This window comes from Entelurus aequoreus, linkage group LG23, assembly GCF_033978785.1.
Source record: "Entelurus aequoreus isolate RoL-2023_Sb linkage group LG23, RoL_Eaeq_v1.1, whole genome shotgun sequence".
In the NCBI taxonomy this organism is placed as follows: Eukaryota; Metazoa; Chordata; class Actinopteri; order Syngnathiformes; family Syngnathidae; genus Entelurus; species Entelurus aequoreus.
The window spans coordinates 34,094,061-34,114,287 of NC_084753.1; the positions used below are offsets into that span (position 1 = coordinate 34,094,061).

General features: G+C 40.7%; 1 protein-coding gene across 13 annotated transcripts in view; it reads left to right on the top strand.

Annotated features, from left to right (window-relative positions):
- Positions 1–20,227, top strand: part of mark3a (MAP/microtubule affinity-regulating kinase 3a) — a 107,709-nt gene that overhangs the window by 20,214 nt on the left and 67,268 nt on the right. For all 13 annotated transcript variants that reach the window (XM_062034408.1, XM_062034414.1, XM_062034404.1 and 10 more), the window contains one exon: positions 18,586–18,634. In XM_062034408.1, the coding sequence (XP_061890392.1) occupies positions 18,586–18,634 (49 nt within the window). The remainder of the gene's footprint in view (positions 1–18,585; positions 18,635–20,227) is intronic.

Genomic DNA, 20,227 nt, shown 5'->3' on the forward strand with positions numbered 1-20,227 from the left:
ACTATTGCCATCGTGTTAAATTTGTTTAACTGTTTAATACATGAGATTTTAACTCAACAAAATTGACAATAGACAGCAAATTAATTTCTGCTTACAGGCATATAGTCAGCAAACTCTGGAAACAAAGATTGATCGATGACTTTGCACTCCTAGTACTCTAATTGTAAAACAAAAAACATAGTCAATGTTCTGTGAAACATGATTGACAGGAGATGGTAGCGCATTTATCACCTGGCAGTGCTACCTCCCCGTATCGCAAAATCTTTAAAAATAAAACCAAATGCTCTCCAAATGTTACTTGTTTTTAGCCAATGCAGATAGGTCATGAATGTGAACACAAGGTGACGTCAGTGTTGCGTGACTTCCGTTCTAATCTTGACATGACTTTACTGCAGCGTGGGCATTCAGCCATTGTCTCTTTGGCCTGGCCAGGAAGTGTGCTGTTTTTTTGTTTTTGGGGGGGTTTTTTGTCTCTGGCTGGGAGGTCAGAGACTATTGAGCGTGCAGGCGGTAGATCCAGAGGCCTTTTTGCTCATCATAGGGGCGTGAGCAGGACCAGGCTGCCACCGCCATTGCTCGTGACCGCCATGATGGTATTCCATCAGTTTTTCCAAAGCTCCATCGATTGTAGCCTTTTGTATGTCAGAGGCTCCCTAAAAAAGCACCGAGTCATGTCAGCGTTACACACGCACAAAGCTTGCGGGCTGCTTTTGTCCACTTTTTGTTGATTTTAGCCACCAGGGAGTTTGATTTCCCTCTCATGTTTATTTAAAGGAATTAGAGCAATCTTAAAAGACTTCATGCTTTTCTCATGTCATGGTGAAACTCAAAGTAGTGTGGGTCTATAAATACCCGAGTGTCGCCTCCTCTCCCGTTCCACTGATGAAGAGTTGACAAATCCCGAGACAGATGAGCGTCACCACTGATGTCAAAGATACAAAGCTCCAGGATTGAATCCGGGCTTTAATCCCGCAGAGTGGACCTTTTGTTCATGTTGACAACATCTACACATCCGCTGGTGGCGATATATTTAGATGGTAGTTAGACTTGGAGATAGATTTCCTTCTTGAAAATGGGTGCCCATTACGTCGGTTGCAGAGTGGGTGTGGGTTGATTGCCAGGGTTTAGGGCTTGGTGGTATATATTAGAGACAATACCGCCATACCGGTATCTTTTGATGAGCCTTCGTTACAGCCATTTTTCAAGAGCGACCTGGCCAAGAGGGTAGCAAAAACAAAGTTATAGAAATACATATAAGAACAGCAGCAGTCACACACCACAATTAAAAATAAATTACTCACATATATTAACATAAAACAATGTATAGACTTAGACAAACTTTAATGATCCACAAGGGAAAATGTTCCACACAGTAGCTCAGTTACAAAGATGGGAAAGGATAAGGATTAGAGATGTCCGATAATATGGGACCGCTATTATCGGCCGATATATGCTTTAAAATGTAATATCGGAATTTATCAGTATTGGTTTCAAAAAGAAAAAATGTATGACTTTTTAAAACGCCGCTGTACGGAGTGGTACACGGACGTAGGGAGAAGTACAGAACGCCAATAAACCTTAAAGGCACTGCCTTTGCGTGCCGGCCCAATCACATAATACCTACGGCTTTTCACACACAAAAGTGAATGCAAGCCATACTTGGTCAACAGCCATACAGGTCACACTGAGGGTGGCCGTATATTCAACTTTAACACTGTTACAAATATGCGCCACACTGTGAACCCACACCAAACAAGAATGACAAACACATTTCGGGAGAACATCTGCACCGTAACACAACATAAACAAAACGGAACAAATACCCAAAACCCCTTGCAGCACTAACTCTTCCGGGACGCTACAATATACACCCCCCGCTACCACCCAACCAAGCCCACCTCAACCTCCGCATGCTCTCTCAGGGAGAGCACTGCTGTTTTATTAGGCATGTTAAAAAAAATAATGCACTTTGTGACTTCAATAATAAATATGGCAGTGCCATGTTGGCATTTTTTTCCATAAATTGAGTTGATTTATTTTGGAAAACCTTGTTACATTGTTTAATGCATCCAGCGGGGCATCACAACAAAATTAGGCATTATAATGTGTTAATTCCACGACTGTATATATCGGTATCGGTTGATATTGGAATCGGTAATTAAGAGTTGGACAATATCGGAATATCGGATATCGGCAAAAAAGCCATTATCAGACATCTTTTATAAGGATGGAAAAGATAATGCACAAAAAGAGGGCGAAAACAAAAGGTATAAAGTAGACTAAAATGTACCATAGTAGCAATATAACATATGTAATATTTATATATACAGTATATATAATATATACTGATATATTTGTATATAATCCAGTATATAAGAAATCCCAATTACCATGTACAATATTACAGTATATGTAGCAGCTGCAGCAGAAAATAAAGAGTAGATCCAGCAGAAAATATATATTATTAACAAAGAAAGGTATCTAAAATAGAAGCGGTCAGGCAATAGACAAATATCAGCTACTGCTCTAGGTATAAAAATGTTTCTGTAAAAACAAGTACAGTGCCCAATAGAAACAGTTTCTCTATCTGTTAAAATGGCCTGAAATTCCCCCAAAGTGATGAGTTCAGGTAACCTCAGATCCTTCTGTTATTCCACGACCATGGGGCAGCATATCTGATAGCTTTTTTTCCAACATTTGTGTTGGCTCTAGGAACAAACATTCCAAGTATGTCCTGCAACCTTAAGTTGCAGCGACTGGAGTCACTAGACATAAAATACTGGGACACCAGACTAAGAAGTGGTTCATATATAAAACACAACTATGGAGAAAATGATAAAGATGGACAGTTTGCATACAAAGTGGACAAGGTAATAAAACGTAAGGATATACAGTATCCTTTTTTTTTTTTCAAATAAGAGTCGGGTGCTTTCATAAAAAGTCTCCATAAACTAGCAATGGCATACGAGTGGTCAGAATCAAGCGTTTCCTAACTTGTAGGGAAAAAACAGGACTTGTTTCTAAAGAAAAATCCCAATTTAATTTTACGTTTAGCCACAAGTTTTTCAATGTGAAATTTAAAAGACAAGTTCTCATCAATGACAATTCCCAAGTACTTAAATGTTGTGACCATTTCAAGTTCAACATTATGAGCGGTTAATACTTTTGGGGCGCTCAATGGCAGCACCTTGGATTCTTACGCATTAACACAATTCGATGAAAATATTCAATAGAACAGCCGTCGGAGCCGACAAACTGCCACTGCTAACTGCTAAAGCTAACAACAACAGTTTAGCTGAAACCCTCGCTGACGTCACACGTCGCTTGGCAACAAATACCGCCTTTTAAAGGCACACACACGCACGCCTGTCTCATAACCTTCTCTTAATTGCACATGACATATTTAAGTTTTTTTAAGTAACAAATTAATTACTTTTTGTAGTAACTAATTACATTTATTAAAGAGTAATTCTATTAGTAATTAAATTACTTTTTTGGTTAAATAACGAGTAACTATAATTATTTTTTAAAAGTAATTTTCATAACACTGGTAGTAACAGTTAAGTTGGGTTTAAATTAGGGATGTCAGACTGCCGATATTATCGGCCAATAAATGCTTTAAAATGTCATATCGGAAATTATCGGTATCGGTTTCAAAATTATCGGTATCTGTTTCAAAAAGTAAAATTGTTTTGACTTTTTAATACGTCACTGTGTACACGGACGTAGGAAGAAGTTCAGATCGCCAATAAACCCTGAAGGCACTGCTTTTTGTGTGCCGGCCCAGTCACATAATATCTACGGCTTTTGACACACACAAGTGAATGCAAGGCATACTTGATCAACAGCCATACAGGTCACACAGAGTGTCCATATAAACAACTTTAACACTGTTACAAATATGCGCCACACTGTGAACCCACACCAAACAAGAATGACAAACACATTTCAGGAGAACATCCGCACCGTAACACAACAGAACAAATACCTAGAACCCCTTGCAGCACTAACTCTTCCGGGACACTACAATATACCCCCCCCCCCACACACACACACACACACACACACACACACACACCTCAACCCCGCCCGCCCACCTCAACCTCCTCGTGCTCTCTCAGGGAGAGCATGTCCCAAATTCCAAGCTGCTGTTTTGAGGCATGTTAAAAAAAAAACTTTGTGACTTCAATAATAAATATGGCAGTGCCATGTTGGCATTTTTTTCCATAACTTGAGTTGATTTATTTTGGAAAACCTTGTTACATTGTTTAATGCATCCAGCGGGGCATCACAACAAAATTAGGCATAATAATGTGTTAATTCCACGACTGTATATATCGGTATCGGTTGATATCGGTATCGGTAATTATGAATTGGACAATTTCGGGATATCGGCAAAAAAGCCATTATCGGACATCTCTAGTTTAAACTAAACACTTTGCACGTTTTTCTCAGAACACCGACACAACCTAAAAATACCGGGATATCAGTTTTGGTCTAAATCGCCCTGCCCTAGCCAGGAGTTTAAAAAAAATATCATTACCGATCATCAGTCAGTCACATTTGTCACTTGATGACCGCTGGCTGGTGCGAGCTCAGTACGAAGAAACACCCGCGGTCAAGGGTATAAAGACCAACCGCACAGTTCCTGTCTTCCCAGTAAAAGGGCTGCTCCATCCTGCCTGCGCTAACAAAATAAGGGTCATAGAAAACGAGCATTTGATTTGGTCATTCTATAAGTAGCTCGCCTGCTGGTAAAGTGTGTGCACCCTTGTTTTAGAGGGATGCTGTGATTCCCTACCTGTCTTCAACAAGGTTAGCGACTAACGGTTGTAATCTTTGACATGAACAGTTGCTGTTTTGAATATTAATGCAGCACGGACACATCCGCCCTATTTGGGAAGCAGATGTTGACCAAGTGCATCGCATCAAGCTTGTTTGCCTTCCGAGGGACCGAGCTGTTTGTCTTGAGGCTTTTAGCTGCTGCCGCTTTACAGCGCCACTGTGAGCTGATCTCTTATGTAACTGCAAGGTGTGGCCGAGGACACCGTTTTATTTTCAGCTACTGTTCCCTATAGTAAGGAATGGAAGTTGACTCACGCGCCATTGCACACCGCCTCCACCTGCAGATGATGTAGTGGGCCAAAGGTCGAGCAGAGGAGTTGGGCATTGGGGTGTTTGACCAAACGTAAACAGTCTTCCAATGAAGACTATTCTACTGTTCCTTTCTATCTAACCCTTATTAAGCCTAAATTGAGTAGTTTACCCTGCCAATGTATCAAGGGACGGAAGTCAAGCTAACTGAAATGTAACTCATCACATCCTGACCGAAGTCATGTAGGGATGCCTTTCATATATAATAGAACATGAAACATACTAAGTATTACCGGAGATCCCTGCTAGGTGCGGAAGTTACATTTCAAGAAAAACTGCGACTGGTGAATAACAAAACGACCATATTTTCCGGACTGTAGAGCAGCAGGATTCAAAACGCACCCACTAAAGCAGGCCTGGGCAATTATTTTGACTCCGTGGGCCAAATTTAGAGCAAAAAAATGTGTCTGGGGGCCGGTATATCTGATTTTTTAGAAACACTAATACAAAACCTCACAATAATGTCTGAGTGCTAAAAACGTTATGTATAGACCAGACCGCCTTAAAAAAAAACGGAATGGAATTAAAACAATTTTTACTGAATGAGACACCCAAAATGTTCAAGAAAATGAAGAATTTGGGACTTACAATATTAACTACGACCGATAAAACACTGAATATTGACAACATATGAACGTCACACCCCCTCTCGATCGACATATTTTATAATAAAGCGAAACACAAAAAATTCAACACAAACAGCGAAATATGAACGCGAAGGGTAGAAATAAAACAACACCTACAATCTGATATATGTGATACATCACTAAGCTTTACAACTTTGTTGTAAAAATCTCCTTCCGCGTCTGTCCCTGACACCCGCATTTCAGGCTGACACTCTGGAAACGCTCCCCACCCACACTGCTTGGTGCCTCGTCTGAACTGCTGTGACTTAGATTACCATAGTAACTAATTAGATTACCATATTAACTAATTAGATTACCATAGTAACTAGTATATCATGCAAAAGTGCAGATTCCAACCATTTAAATACTTTGTATAGTTACGATCATTAGAAAACATCACTGCACATCATAATGGCAGCTACAGTTTCCATCTTAAAGATGTAAAAAAATTAATTGGGAATGTCCGGCGGGCCGCATGTGGCCCCCGGGCCTTATATTGCCCAGGTCTGCTCTAAAGCAATATTTTGCCATTTATTAGTCGCGCCGGACTATAAGCCGCAAATATGTATGTTTTGAAATGAGTTATTTACACAGAAATATTTTGTAGATGTTTATTTACATACCTTAATTGTTACCAAATGGTGCCTGTAAAATGGCTGATCAAACAGAACTCGACCCACTAGCTGCAGAAGCTAGCTCTCCAATCAGCTAAACAGACGCCATAACTCTTAAGTCTTGGTGAATTTACTGAGGAGTTTGTGAAACTGAAACAATACAAAAATAAGTTGTTGTAAGTTAATACTAACACAGACATTTTTAAATGTGTTAGCATAGTAGCTAATATTAACAACGCTAGCTTCATTACATTACGATGGCACGTACAAATATGCATGAAAACACTCCTACAGACATCACACATGGGACAGTTTAGTAAGAAAGAATTGTTTGTTATATTGTAAAACTCATAAACGTTGCTTGAAGTGATGAATGACAAAAACGCTATGGAAGGTTTCACTTTCAGTTCCAGGTATTAAAACAGGAAGTACATTTTCAACCTGCAGCACCTGCAGTGAGCAAAATCCTCTAAAAGATGGCGTGGTAGCACAAACAATAACACACCATTACAGCGTTTCTCCTGGGGTTTAATGAAAACTATTGAACACATTACTTTATGGCAATTAGCGAAGAAAAATCCCTAAATTAGCCGCACCGTTTTATAAACCGCAAGGTCCAAAGCTAAGGAAAAAAGCAGCGGCTTATAATCCGGAAATTACGATATACCCGTATCTACAACCCGCAAGGCATGCTGGGAAGTCCATGCGCACACGTCCCCATAAGGTTCCTGTTTATGGGTGTAGTTTTGCATGTATTTTAGTGTGTAAGGTTTTTTTTTGATACCCACATACAGATAGTTCAGTTTGTGTGGTACAGTTACATTGTGTGCTACGCTGTGTTGGGACTAACGCGTTACAAAGTTACTGTAACGCCGTTAGTTCCGGCGGTAACTAGTAATCTAATGCATTATTTTTTATATTCAGTAACTCAGTTACCGTTACTACATGATGCGTTACTGCGTTATTTTACGTTATTTTTTATGTAGTATTGGCTAGAAACAGAAGATCTGAGTGTGTTTTATTGGAGAGTTGCAGTGTCGTCCTTCTGAATGTTCTTGTGTCGGAGAAGAGAGAGGCGCGCACTGTGTGTGTCTGGGTGTGGGTGTGAGGAGGGGAGAGGGGGCGTGTCTGTGTTTACTAACAAGACATGGCGGAGCTGAAGTCGAGTTTCTTAACATGGAGATATTCTCACTACTTTTCTTTTGTCGAGCACAAAGAAAAGAACATTTTAGTTAAATGTAAGTTGTGTCTTGGATCAAAGATCCCATCTACTGCCCAAAACAGCAATTCAAATCTGCTGAAACAGCTACAAAAGCAACATGCTTCGACGAAGCTAGTAAAGAGAGACACACTTCACATCCACCTCCAACAGCGGCTGGATTTTAACGGAGGGACTGCTAGCCAGGACAACATTGATAGAGCCATTGTAGCGTATGTGCTAGAAGACATGCAGGCTATTTCTACAGTGAAGTCACCCGCTTTCAGGAAGTTAATTAGCATGATAGCGGGCGTCAAACAGCAAATGGCACGAAAACATTTTCCAAGTTCCTGGACACAGTGGACAGTGAGTACATAAACATGGAAAGCGAGCTAAAGAAAACACTCCAAACTCTGCCTCTGCTCATCATTCAGCACTGAAGGTACACACACTTGTCAATTCTCTTATATACTTTTTCATTCTAGACTTCTAGAGTGTTTGATTATCACATCACTCTAAATGTATAGACTATAAAGTTCACAAACATAAAGAGGGATCCTAGTGGGCCAGGCCAATCTTTCATTATCTCTAAACTAAAACTGAGTGTTCTGGGCTTCAGTACAGTGTTGAGCTCCTCCTGAAGACATGATTTTATTTCAGAATTCCTTGAGAGAAAAAAATGCCTGGTTAGGCGTGTGTATAGCAGTATGTGTGCTGTATATAGTGACATGACATATAATCATGTCATGTGTGCCTTCCTTGGGTGAAGCCATGTTTACAGCTATGTTGTGACATGTTGTTATTATGCTGTTTCTTACTTATGTATGTTATGTTGCAGCTATTTAAAATAGTTTTGTCAATTTGTTCTGGCCTGAAAAAAATTGGCCCTTTGAAACATATCTTTGTCTTTGTGTGTTGTATGTAGACCACATTGCTTAGCAGAGTTCAGTGATGCAAATGCATGTCAAGTTGATCAACAGATTGTATTATTCTCCAGTGCAATAACAGTACTGATATGAAGGCTAAAAGGGCATTAATGGGAGCTTTAAAAAAAAAAAGAAGAAAAAAAGAAGTAAGTAAATAGTTACTTTTCACAGTAACGCATTACTTTTTGGTGTAAGTAACTGAGTTAGTAACTGAGTTACTTTTGAAATAAAGTAACTAGTAACTGTAACTAGTTACTGGTTTTCAGTAACTAACCCAACACTGGTACTACGTTATTTTTAATCGCAACATGAGTGAGGTAGGTTGGTATATTGGACTTTTGGGTTGATGACCTTCTGAGAGTAACTGTGATAGGGTTTTGGCCTGAAAACATTAGGGCAAAAATGCTCCCACACATAAAAAAAAAAAGATCTGTGTAAATCTCTTGGATGGTTTTGAATGCTGAATCACAAAAATGAAGGAATTCACTGTATATTTTAATCTTGTTTACACGCTAGGATTAGATTTCAATCTTGAACTGGTCGCGTTAACAAGTTCTCATTTGCGGTCTGTATCGCGTGTGGAGGAACGATCACATTAATTATCTGGCATGTCTTCAGTTTAACTTCGTGGACTCATTTGGACTCTGTCTTGTGCTTGCTGTTATGAGCGTTTGTGAAAAATACCTGTGGAGGAGCATTCGCCATGGAGTCTTCAGCGATAAGCTTATGCATGAGTGCATGTGTTTGTATCGGTGAATCGATCAGCCCAATCCCCGCAGCACAAACCCGTGCATAACGAGTTCGACTGTCGAGGAGCGATTACATGACCATGCATTGAGAGTTGTGTAATGTGCCATGACTTAGTTTCTCAAACACGTAAAGTATTGCCTTTTTGAAGGGGCCCTATTATGCAAAACCAACTTTTCTTAACCCTTTGTACCTGCTGTTGTCCATTTGAATCTGCACAAGTCCAGAAAATTTGAAATCAAACCGTGGCGGCACTGTGGAGATATTTTTAAAACACTCTTGCCTTCCTTCACACTTTCGCTAAATGATCGGTTTGGAATTTTCCCCTATTAGTAAGAAAGTAAGTACATTTTATTTATAAAACATAGGTGAATTGAAACAACAATTCAATTAAAACAGGGGAAACCTCATAAAAAAGTGGAATAAAAATGGTAATTAAAAGGTGCTTTACTAAAAAGTGAAGTCTTCGAATGTTTCATAAAAGTGTAAACATGGTCAAGCTCACAGAGGGACTTGTTGTTCCAAAGTCTGGGAGCTATAGCCTGGAATGCCAGGTCTCCACGGGTTTTAAAATGGGTTTTTGGGATCTTTAGGAGACCCTGGTCTGAAGACCAGAGGCTGCGCCCTGAAGTGTAGGGGCATAAAAAAGTGACGTTTTTCTCATTGACGCGAGCGGATTATCCGTATATTTTTCCTGAAGAGCCTCGTGCAAGTCCACCATTTTAGCCTAACGCTGTTGCCATTGTAGACTGGTTGGGCAAACTCCCATGCACCCTCAAGGACCCTGCCGAGAGTATAGAGCTGGTCCACAGTTCCACGACCAGGGAGGGGGCATGGGAGTTTGCCCAACCAGTCTACATGTGTTTTGTGGACTTGGAGAAGGCATTCGACCGTGTCCCTCGGGAAGTCCTGTGGAGAGTGCTCAGAGAGTATGGGGTATCGGACTGTCTGATTGTGGCGGTCCGCTCCCTGTATGATCAGTGCCAGAGCTTGGTCCGCATTGCCGGCAGTAAGTCGGACACGTTTCCGGTGAGGGTTGGACTCCGCCAAGGCTGCCCTTTGTCACCGATTCTGTTCATAACTTTTATGGACGGAATTTCTAGGCGCAGTCAAGGCGTTGAGGGGATCTGGTTTGGTGGCTGCAGGATTAGGTCTCTGCTTTTTGCAGATGCTGCGGTCCTGATGGCTTCATCTGGCCAGGATCTTCAGCTCTCACTGGATCGGTTCGCAGCTGAGTGTGAAGCGACTGGGATGACAATCAGCACCTCCAAGTCCGAGTCCATGGTTCTCGCCCGGAAAAGGGTGGAGTGCCATCTCCGGGTTGCGGAGGAGACCCTGCCCCAAGTGGAGGAGTTCAAGTACCTCGGAGTTTTGTTCACGAGTGAGGGAAGAGTGGATCGTGAGATCGACAGGCGTCTTCAGTAATGCGGACGCTGTATCAATCCGTTGTGGTGAAGAAGGAGCTGAGCCGGAAGGCAAAGCTCTCAATTTACCGGTCGATCTACGTTCCCATCCTCACCTATGGTCATGAGCTTTGGGTTATGACTGAAAGAACAAGATCACGGGTACAAGCGGCCGAAATGAGTTTCCTCCGCCGGGTGGCGGGGCTTTCCCTTAGAGAGAGGGTGAGAAGCTCTGCCATCCGGGGGAAGCTCAAAGTAAAGCCGCTGCTCCTCCACATCGAGAGGAGCCAGATGAGGTGGTTCGGGCATCTGGTCAGGATGCCACCCGAACGCCTCCCTAGGGAGGTGTTTAGGGCACGTCCGACAGGTAGGAGGCCACGGGGAAGACCCAGGACACGTTGGGAAGACTATGTCTCCTGGCTGGCCTGGGAACGCCTCGGGATCCCCCGGGAGGAGCTGGACGAAGTGGCTGGGGAGAGGGAAGTCTGGGCTTCCCTGCTTAGGCTGCTGCCCCCGCGACCCGACCTCGGATAAGTGGAAGAAGATGGATGGATGGATTGGCTGTTGCCATTAAGCGCCTTCTTACTTGCTATCCTCTTGTGGGGCAGACTGACTCGTACATGCGCATGTATCCCCAGCTGTTGCCATTTCGGAATTCAAAGTTTGAACTTAATCCGTCAGTAGACCCGATATTGAAGTAGGGCTGGGCGATATATCAAATATACTCGATATATCGCGGGTTTGTCTCTGTGCGATATAGAAAATGACTATATCGTGATATTCGAGTATTCATTCTCACACAGTTGCTTTTAGCTGCAGGCATTACACTACATGCGTTTCTCACTCTTTCTTGTCTCTGCTTCTCACAGAGACATAAAACAAGCGCACCTTCTTACATACGTCACATACTGTCGCGCGTGCAACGTCATACGCCCTCGCGGAGCAGAGAGGTAACGGAATGGGTAAAGTTAGCTGTGGTGCTAGCGGAATGGTGCGAGTGGTAATACGAGAGAAAGAAGGTGCGAATCTGGTAACAAATGGAGGAAGAAGAATTAATTCCCAAGAAAAACAGCAGGGGGTCCATCGTCTGGCGGTGGTTTGGCTTCTAGTGGAAAGATGTTGAACAGACAACCATAATATGTAGGGATGTCCGATAATGGCTTTTTGCCGGTATCCGATATTCCGATATTGTCCAACTCTTAATTACTGATACCGATATCAACCGATATATACAGTCGTGGAATTAACACATTATAATGTCTAATTTGGATAACCAGGTATGGTGAAGATTAGGTCCTTTTTTTAAAAATTAATAAAATAAGATAAATAAATTAAAAACATTTTCTTGAATAAAAAAAGAAAGTAAAACAATATAAAAACAGTTACATAGAAACTAGTAATTAATGAAAATGAGTAAAATTAACTGTAAAGGTTAGTACTATTAGTGGACCAGCAGCACGCACAATCATGTGTGCTTACGGACTGTATCCCTTGCAGACTGTATTGATATATATTGATATATAATGTAGGAACCACAATATTAATAACAGAAAGAAACAACCCTTTTGTGTGAATGAGTGTAAATTGGGAAGGGAGGTTTTTTGGTTTGGTGTAGTAATTGTAAGTGTAACTTGTTTTTTATGTTGATTTAATAAAAAAATAAAAAAAATAAAAATAAAAACGATACCGATAATTTAAAAAAAACGATACCGATATTTTCCGATATGACATTTTAAAGCATTTATCTCTAGTAATATGTCAAGTATGCGGCAAAAGCGTTGCTACAAAAAGTAGCAGCACTGCTAATGTGTAGCATCATTTGAAAAGTCACCCGCTAGAGAATGAAGAGTGCTTGAAACTCTGCATGTCAACATCTCCGCCGGTGCCACACCAAGAAAATGCCCAAGCAACCATTTCCACATCAACACCGTATGAAAAAAATAGTCAACAACGGAAGGAGATAACGTCCGCAGGAACCTACCACATAGCGAAGGACATACACTATTTGATTTCCTATTTTGCAGCTCATTTTTATTTGACACTTGAAATATCTTGTGTGACATCATGCACAAAAGTGCACTTTATTTGTTTTAAACTATTGTAGTGGCTTTCTGTACAAAAAGTGCACTTTAATTTAGTTTTGTTTTGATATGTCACCTTAGTGACATCATGCACAAAAGTGCACTAATAGCTTGTTTTAAAATATCTCTGACAATATTGCCCGTTCTGTTTTGGAAATGACATGAATGTTTGTGCCACTGCTTAATAACTGTTTAATAAATACACTTTTGGTCAATTGACTTAGTTGTGATTTCCCTCTCTGCATGAACGTTTAAAATGAGCATATATTAATGCAGTATGAACAAGAATGTTTTAATGTAGACACATAGAATCATCATACTGCTGTGATTATATGCATCAAGTGTTCATTCAAGGCTAAGGCAAAATATCAAGATATATATCGTGTATCGCGACATGGCGTAAAAATATCGAGATATTAGGCCATATCGCCCAGCCCTATATTGAAGTGCTAAAAACCACAACAAAGATGGTGTCACGTGGAGCCACATAAATAAGCTCATCCTGAAGAGACGGTCAGAAAGCAGCTTAAAAAAGGTCCGTAACACCAAAGAGCCCCCTTTACGTGTTATGACTCTCATTGTGATTGAAGTCCAGTGGTTATTCTGCTTGATTAAGAAGGTATTTTTCAAATAAAGTGCTGTGATTAAAGCTAGCAAACGTGCTCACGCACACTTTGTTCTGATAGTAAGTGCGTACGGTTTGTGTGGCCTGACCTCTGTTTTCAACCTGGTGGGATCGTATTTACTCCTAGCATCCTGATGGCCAAGCTAACGGCCTTGTGTTTACGAACTCCACCGGTTATTATCGCACGCCGGGCTTGCCAAAACTGAGGTGTGACACTGGAGTTTTTCAGTCAGTCTACAGAGTACAGGAATGGCCCTCAACTTTGTGTGTCAATCACGAGACCCCTTGCGTAACTTCATTGTAGCGGAATGACGGCATCAACCGGGGCTTTATGTCCTCCTGCAACTAACTCTCGCATTATGCGGTGAATCATCTCGCATGTTCCTCGACTAATGGTGTTTACCGTGTTCCCACATACCTGACAAAGTGTTCCCATGCAACTTTTTGGAGTCCGGGTGTCAGGAGGCCGGTCTCTGCTCTGCATGACTTCTCCGAGACCAGTCTGTCTGGTTGCGGCAGGCCGAACATACAACTACAGTATGTTTGTAGGTACAGATTATTAGCATTGTGTACGTGTTGATGAGAGATGTGTGCACGTGGCTGTGACCACCCGTGCCTGGTCAAGTATTGATGTTTTATTGAAGGGACGGTCCGAGAGTGGGTGTAGCACAGGACCATCAATAATGCTACTGGTTTCACGTACGTCACACGCACAGTAAACCATCTCTCTGTGAAGCCTGATAGCGTGTTGAAATGTGTCAACCCTGCTGTGTGACGTCAAAAAGCCGGCGCTTGTTCTCGTTCACACGCATCGACATGTTGCAGCGCACCTGCATTCTGCCGCCGCAGAGGCCTCCCAACGCAGACGCCGTAAAGATACGATCACATTTCCCTGACAAGTGTGTCAATGTTGGCAAGCACAAAGATCAATGTTTGTGTCTCTGATCCAACAGTGGTTTCTCCTAATGTGCACTCAAAGTGGCCATGTTTCCTCTACCAGGAATAATAAAGCATCCAAGGCCCTTTCATGCAGACATTTATTTGTCAACTGCATAAAACGTGCCATGTAAATTCAGGGTTCCCCTCAGTATACCTGTGGCGCTAGGGGCGTGGTCAATATGACATCCTCATATCATTTGCATCATCTGCAATGATGCATATATTTTCTTTATATATATATATATATATATATATATATATATATATATATATATTAGGGCTGCAACAACTAATCGATTAAAATCGATTATAAAAATAGTTGCCGATTAATTTAGTCCTCGATTCGTTGGATCTATGCTATGCGCATGCGGCTTTTTTTTTTTTTTTTATTACATTTTTTTTTTTTTTTTTTTAATAAACCTTTATTTATAAACTGCAACATTTACAAATAGCTGAGAAACAATAATCAAAATAAGTATGGTGCCAGTATGCAGATTTTTTTTCAATAAAATACTGGATAGGATAGAAATGTAGTTTGTCTTTTTTATCCGATTATTAATCGATCAATCGAAGTAATAATCGACAGATTAATCCATTATCAAATTAATCGTTAGTTGCAGCCCTAATATATATATATATATATATATATATATATATATATATATATATATATATATATATATATATATATATATATATATATACATACACACACACACACACACACACACACACACACATGTAAAATGACATTTTGCAGACTCCTCCCCTTCCTTGTGGAAAAGATTAAATAGATTAAAATATAGATACAATGTAAAATGTGGGTATCTTGCTAAATTTCACTGAAACAAACAATCATGTGAGATACAAAGCAGTGCAAAAGTCCCAATTTAAAAGTGACCAATACGAAGGTCCTGAGTAGTCCAGAGTTCAATCCCGGGCTCGGGATCGTTCTGTGTGGAGTTTGCATGTTCTCCCCGTGACTGCGTGGGTTCCCTCCCGGGTACTCCGGCTTCCTCCCACCTCCAAAGACATGCACCTGGGGATAGGTTGATTGGCAACACTAAATGGTCCATAGTGCATACTTGCCAACCCTCCCGTTTTTAGCGGGAGAATCCCGATATACAGCGCCTCTCCCGACAACCTCCCGACAGAGATTTTCTCCCGACAAACTCCCGGTATTCAGCCGGAGCTGGAGGCCACGCCCCCCAAAAAAAAAAGTCTGCCGCAGCTGCGATTGGACCTGACCAGCCTCCGGATACAAGTACTGGAGTACCAATTGCTTGCCAGGGAAGATCTTCCCCAGGAAGCAAGGATTGACCGGTTTTGGGCCATGCTAGGGAGAGATGGAAGATTCCACACTCTCGTGCATTTGATGAAAGCACTTTTGTGCGTGCCACACAGCAATGCATCATCAGAGAGGGTGTTCAGCATGGTTAGAAAAATAGTGACAGAGAATAGAAAGAGGATGGACAATTCAACCCTTAACAAAGCATTGTACTTTCAAGTACAACAATGAGTAGATGAGTGTTGTGTGTGTGTATGTGTGTATATTTGTAAATAAATGAACACTAAAATTCAAGTATTTGTTTTATTTATATATATAATAAAATTAAAATTAAAAATTAAAAAATATATATATATATATATATATATATATATATATATATATATATATATATATATATATATATATATATATATATATATATATATATATATATATATATATATACCCCGACCCCACCTCCCGATATTGGAGGTCTCAAGGTTGGCAAGTATGCCATAGTGTGTGAATGTGAGTGTGAATGTTGTCTGTCTATCTGTGTTGGCCCTGCGATGAGGTGGCGACTTGTCCAGGGTGTACCCTGCCTTTTGCCCGAATGTAGCTGAGATAGGCTCCAGCACCCCCCGCGACCCCAAAAGGGACAAGCGGTAGAAAATGGATGGACGGATGGATGGATATATATATATATATATATATATTAGGGTTGTACAGTATACCGGTACAAGTATACACTGTTGGCGTTTACGCACTTTTTGTGTCTTTTTACGCATTGAAATCAGGGCATTTCCGGAAGTCCGCACGTCCCCGGGATGCAGATATTCTTATTTTTTTACCGACCCTGCCTTCTCCGGGTCAAAACTTTGGTTTACTTGTTTTTTTTATAGATTATCGCTTTCCGCCGGTGTTTTGTATTGTTTATATTTGCCGAGTCAAATTTCCGTCCCCGTTTATTGCGTTTTCATTGGTTGACTGCAAAGTAATGAAATTTCTGGTAGAATTTCTTAAATTTTGATTTGCTGTAAGTTTTATCAATCACAAATACTGCATTTCCGGTATTAGGATGGCCGTGTGTTATTGTTTTTGTCATGGCGAGCAATAAACCCAAGAAGCGAAGCTTCAATGAAAAGTGGCTTCAGGAGCCACTTTTCAGCAAATGGCTCACTTATGACTATGGAAAAAAGTTTTGCACGCCATGTAAACGGGCTAATAAAAAGAACACCTTTACAACCGGGTGCACTGATTTTCAAAGATCCAGCCTCACCGGGAACCAAGAAACATCATGTTACACCTTTCCTGCTTGTCGGCTCCCAGACCGTGGTCGAGGAGCGCAGGGGAGACGTTCCCTCCAGGGCCGAATATATTGTCGTGGGTAACACCCTCCACTTCTACAGTTTTCGCTCTTTGGTCAGAATGACGAGGCCGTCGATTTGTTACAACTCTTTGTTTTCCACAAAGCCAAGTGGACATCCCCCATGCTATTAACACTCCTGAACATGCTAGCGCTCCCTCTCCTAACTTGCCCACTCACTTACTCACGTCACTCACCCCACATATTGCCATTCTTAAAGGGGAACACACAGTTTATGGCCATCACGAAGCCAGAGATGAAATTCTAGAGGCATTGAGTGCCACTGTATTAAATTACATTGAAACTAACTTGCAAAATTCTAAGTTTGTTGGTCATGAAAGTGTAGATGTGGCGGTTTTTAAAGGACTGATGATCTACATACATGGGAGAAAAATCAATTCAATTTGTCATATATATGTATGCCCTGGCACACCATTATCATTATTTCATGACCGAAACAAAAACATTTTACACTTTTATACTGAAATAAATACACCTACAACCTATGACATGAAAATATAGAAAAAAATACCGGCAGCGGTAAAGTTTAGATCCATGAAGGAAAGAAGAAAGTGAATGAATGTTTATAACGGAATAAATTTACATATGCATAAAAATGTGTTTTCTTTTGTATTATTTTTTAAAATTAATTATTTATGACAACCTTTTTCCAAAACACAATATAGAATGTGAGTTATAACAGGATAATGCATACATGTATTTTTTGGGGGGAAAATGTTACAAAAAAGTGGGACCCCAAAAATGTACTGTGGGACCCCATTTTTATGACTTGATGGGTCCCATTTTGACAATTCCTAGCGCCAACACTGGTATAGTATCGCGGTACTAATGAATCAAAAACGGTACTATACTCTTGTTTGAAAAGTACCGGTTCGCCATATTTTATTTTATTTTTTTACAGGCATGATGGCGCGTCGTCGTCACATCGTGACATTGCTGAAAAAACTCATTTCACAACGTATATATATTTGGCTTATAGTCCCGTGCGGCTAATATATGGAAAATGTTTATTTCTTCTCAAATTTAGTAGGTGTGGCTTATATCCCTCTACGCTCTATATTCCCAAAAAACGGTATCCCATTTTGGAATAGGGCTGTAACATAACAAAATGTGGAAAAAGTGAAGCGCTGTGATTACTTTCCGGATGCACTGTGAATACAGTGACAAAGTTGCTTAATTGGCAACACAGCTGTGTTTGTGAAAAAGATCACAACCTCAAATATTCATGCAATTCTATTTTTTGATGACGATTATCACATAACTGCTTGAGGCGGGGCATGTCTCCTATGCAGTGGTGGGGTGGAGCTGACCCTCGAACCCCTGACCAATTGCAACAAAGTATGCATGGCATGGTCAGGTGTGTACCGTGCAGGCGGTGGACTCCCAAGTGTGTTAACCAAGAGAAGACAGCAGATTTACCCATTTATGGAGCTTACTTTAGTACCCACTGGAATTCAGTATCATATTATATGCCCTTGAAATGAGTAGGAGCCCCTTTTAGATAACACTACATTGTATGTGATTATAACATAACCGTTGACTGTATAAAAGGATTTGATGGAATCCTTCATATCTGAATTGTACTGAAAATATGTGCATGTCTTTTGTTTTTCAGCTCTTCAGAGAAGTCAGAATAATGAAGATCTTGAATCATCCCAATATTGGTAAGTGCAGCCTTAAACAGGCCTCTCAACTAAGGTGTAAACTAAGTCCAAATCAGCGTTTCCTAAAGGGGTCATATTATGATTTTTAATCTAAAATGGTGGTGCTTTGGTCAAAATTGGGCATACATTTTGCCTTACAGACCATCTTCAAGCCGCTTGACGCTTTGAAAAGTGGGGCAAGTGAACGCCTCACCCCCTCCAACTGGCTGCGACTGTGTCTCCGCCCAGTCAGCCATGTTGTTGTTGTTTAAGCGGTACACTTCTGTACCAACGCATATCCTAAGTTAGAACTATGCGCTACTTTTTATTTCAAATGGCAACAGCGGATGATTGTAGCACATAATTGTTCATGTACAAGCCAATGTGAAAAACAAACTTCAGAACCGAGGAGATGAAAGCATCTCAAAGGGTAGTTTTAGGCCGTGTCCGCAGGCAAACGCCTACTGTTGTGTGTAATAACGCAGACTTTTGCGAACGCTGGCCGTACGCGTGTGCACCAGGGGTGTCAAACTCATTATAGCTCCGGGGCCGCATGGAGGAAAATCTATTCCCACGCGGGCCGGACTGGTAAAATCATGGAATAATAACTTAAAAATAACGACAACTTCAGGTTGTTTTCTTTGTTTTACTTTAGCCAAAAATAGAGCAAGCACATTCTGAAAATGTACACATTATACAGTAAATAATCCTCTTGGCAAAACACTTCAAGTTAGTAAAAAATTTTGAGGAAAAAAAATAGAGTAGTTTCAAAAACACCATAAAGAACACAATGAACTTAGACTTTGTCTCAGTGTTTTTACAAAGTCATTAAACTTTAAGCACTTCCTGTTGGCAGTTCATTAAAGACGTGTTCGGAAAAGCAACCGAGTGTTTCCTCAAACCGCCGCACTGGTGAAATATGCAACTGTAACAACACATTAATTTATCATCTGTCGAATATCACACTTATTATATAAACAATTATCAAAATGACACCGTAACCAACATCAAGGTAACATAAATAAAAATTCAAACAATGTGACTATCTAAGCATAAAATAAAATAGATTAAACAACAAATATAGGAACACACATTTTTACAAAGCAGTTCAGGGTGCGCATCGGGGCGTCAACCAATTGCGAGCGCTGCAGGGAAGTCTAACTACAAAGATGATGGTCATGTTGACTTAAGTCTTTGCACCTTACTGTTTCATAATTTCATCATTTGAGTGGATAATTGACAATGAATGAAGGTATTGTGCGACGATACAGCATCAGGCTGCCGCCATCTGCTGCCAATCACAACAGGACCAGCTGATTGTTTGCGCTTGCGATGATTGGAGTAGCGGCAGCCAATCCAGACGACGCTTAAAATCAGCTGACACGTTATCTTTACAGTATGACGTGGGTTACACTTGAATTACTATTGCGACATCCAGTGGACACATTTAGAACAGCAGTTTCTTTCATTAAAAAATTGCGGCTCATTTTTATAGATGGCAAACTCATCTTGGGGGCCAGATTGCACCTGTACATTTGACACCCCTGGTGTACACTGCAAAAACTGAAATCTAAGTAAGATGAAATATCTCAAATAAGGGTGATATTTGCTTAT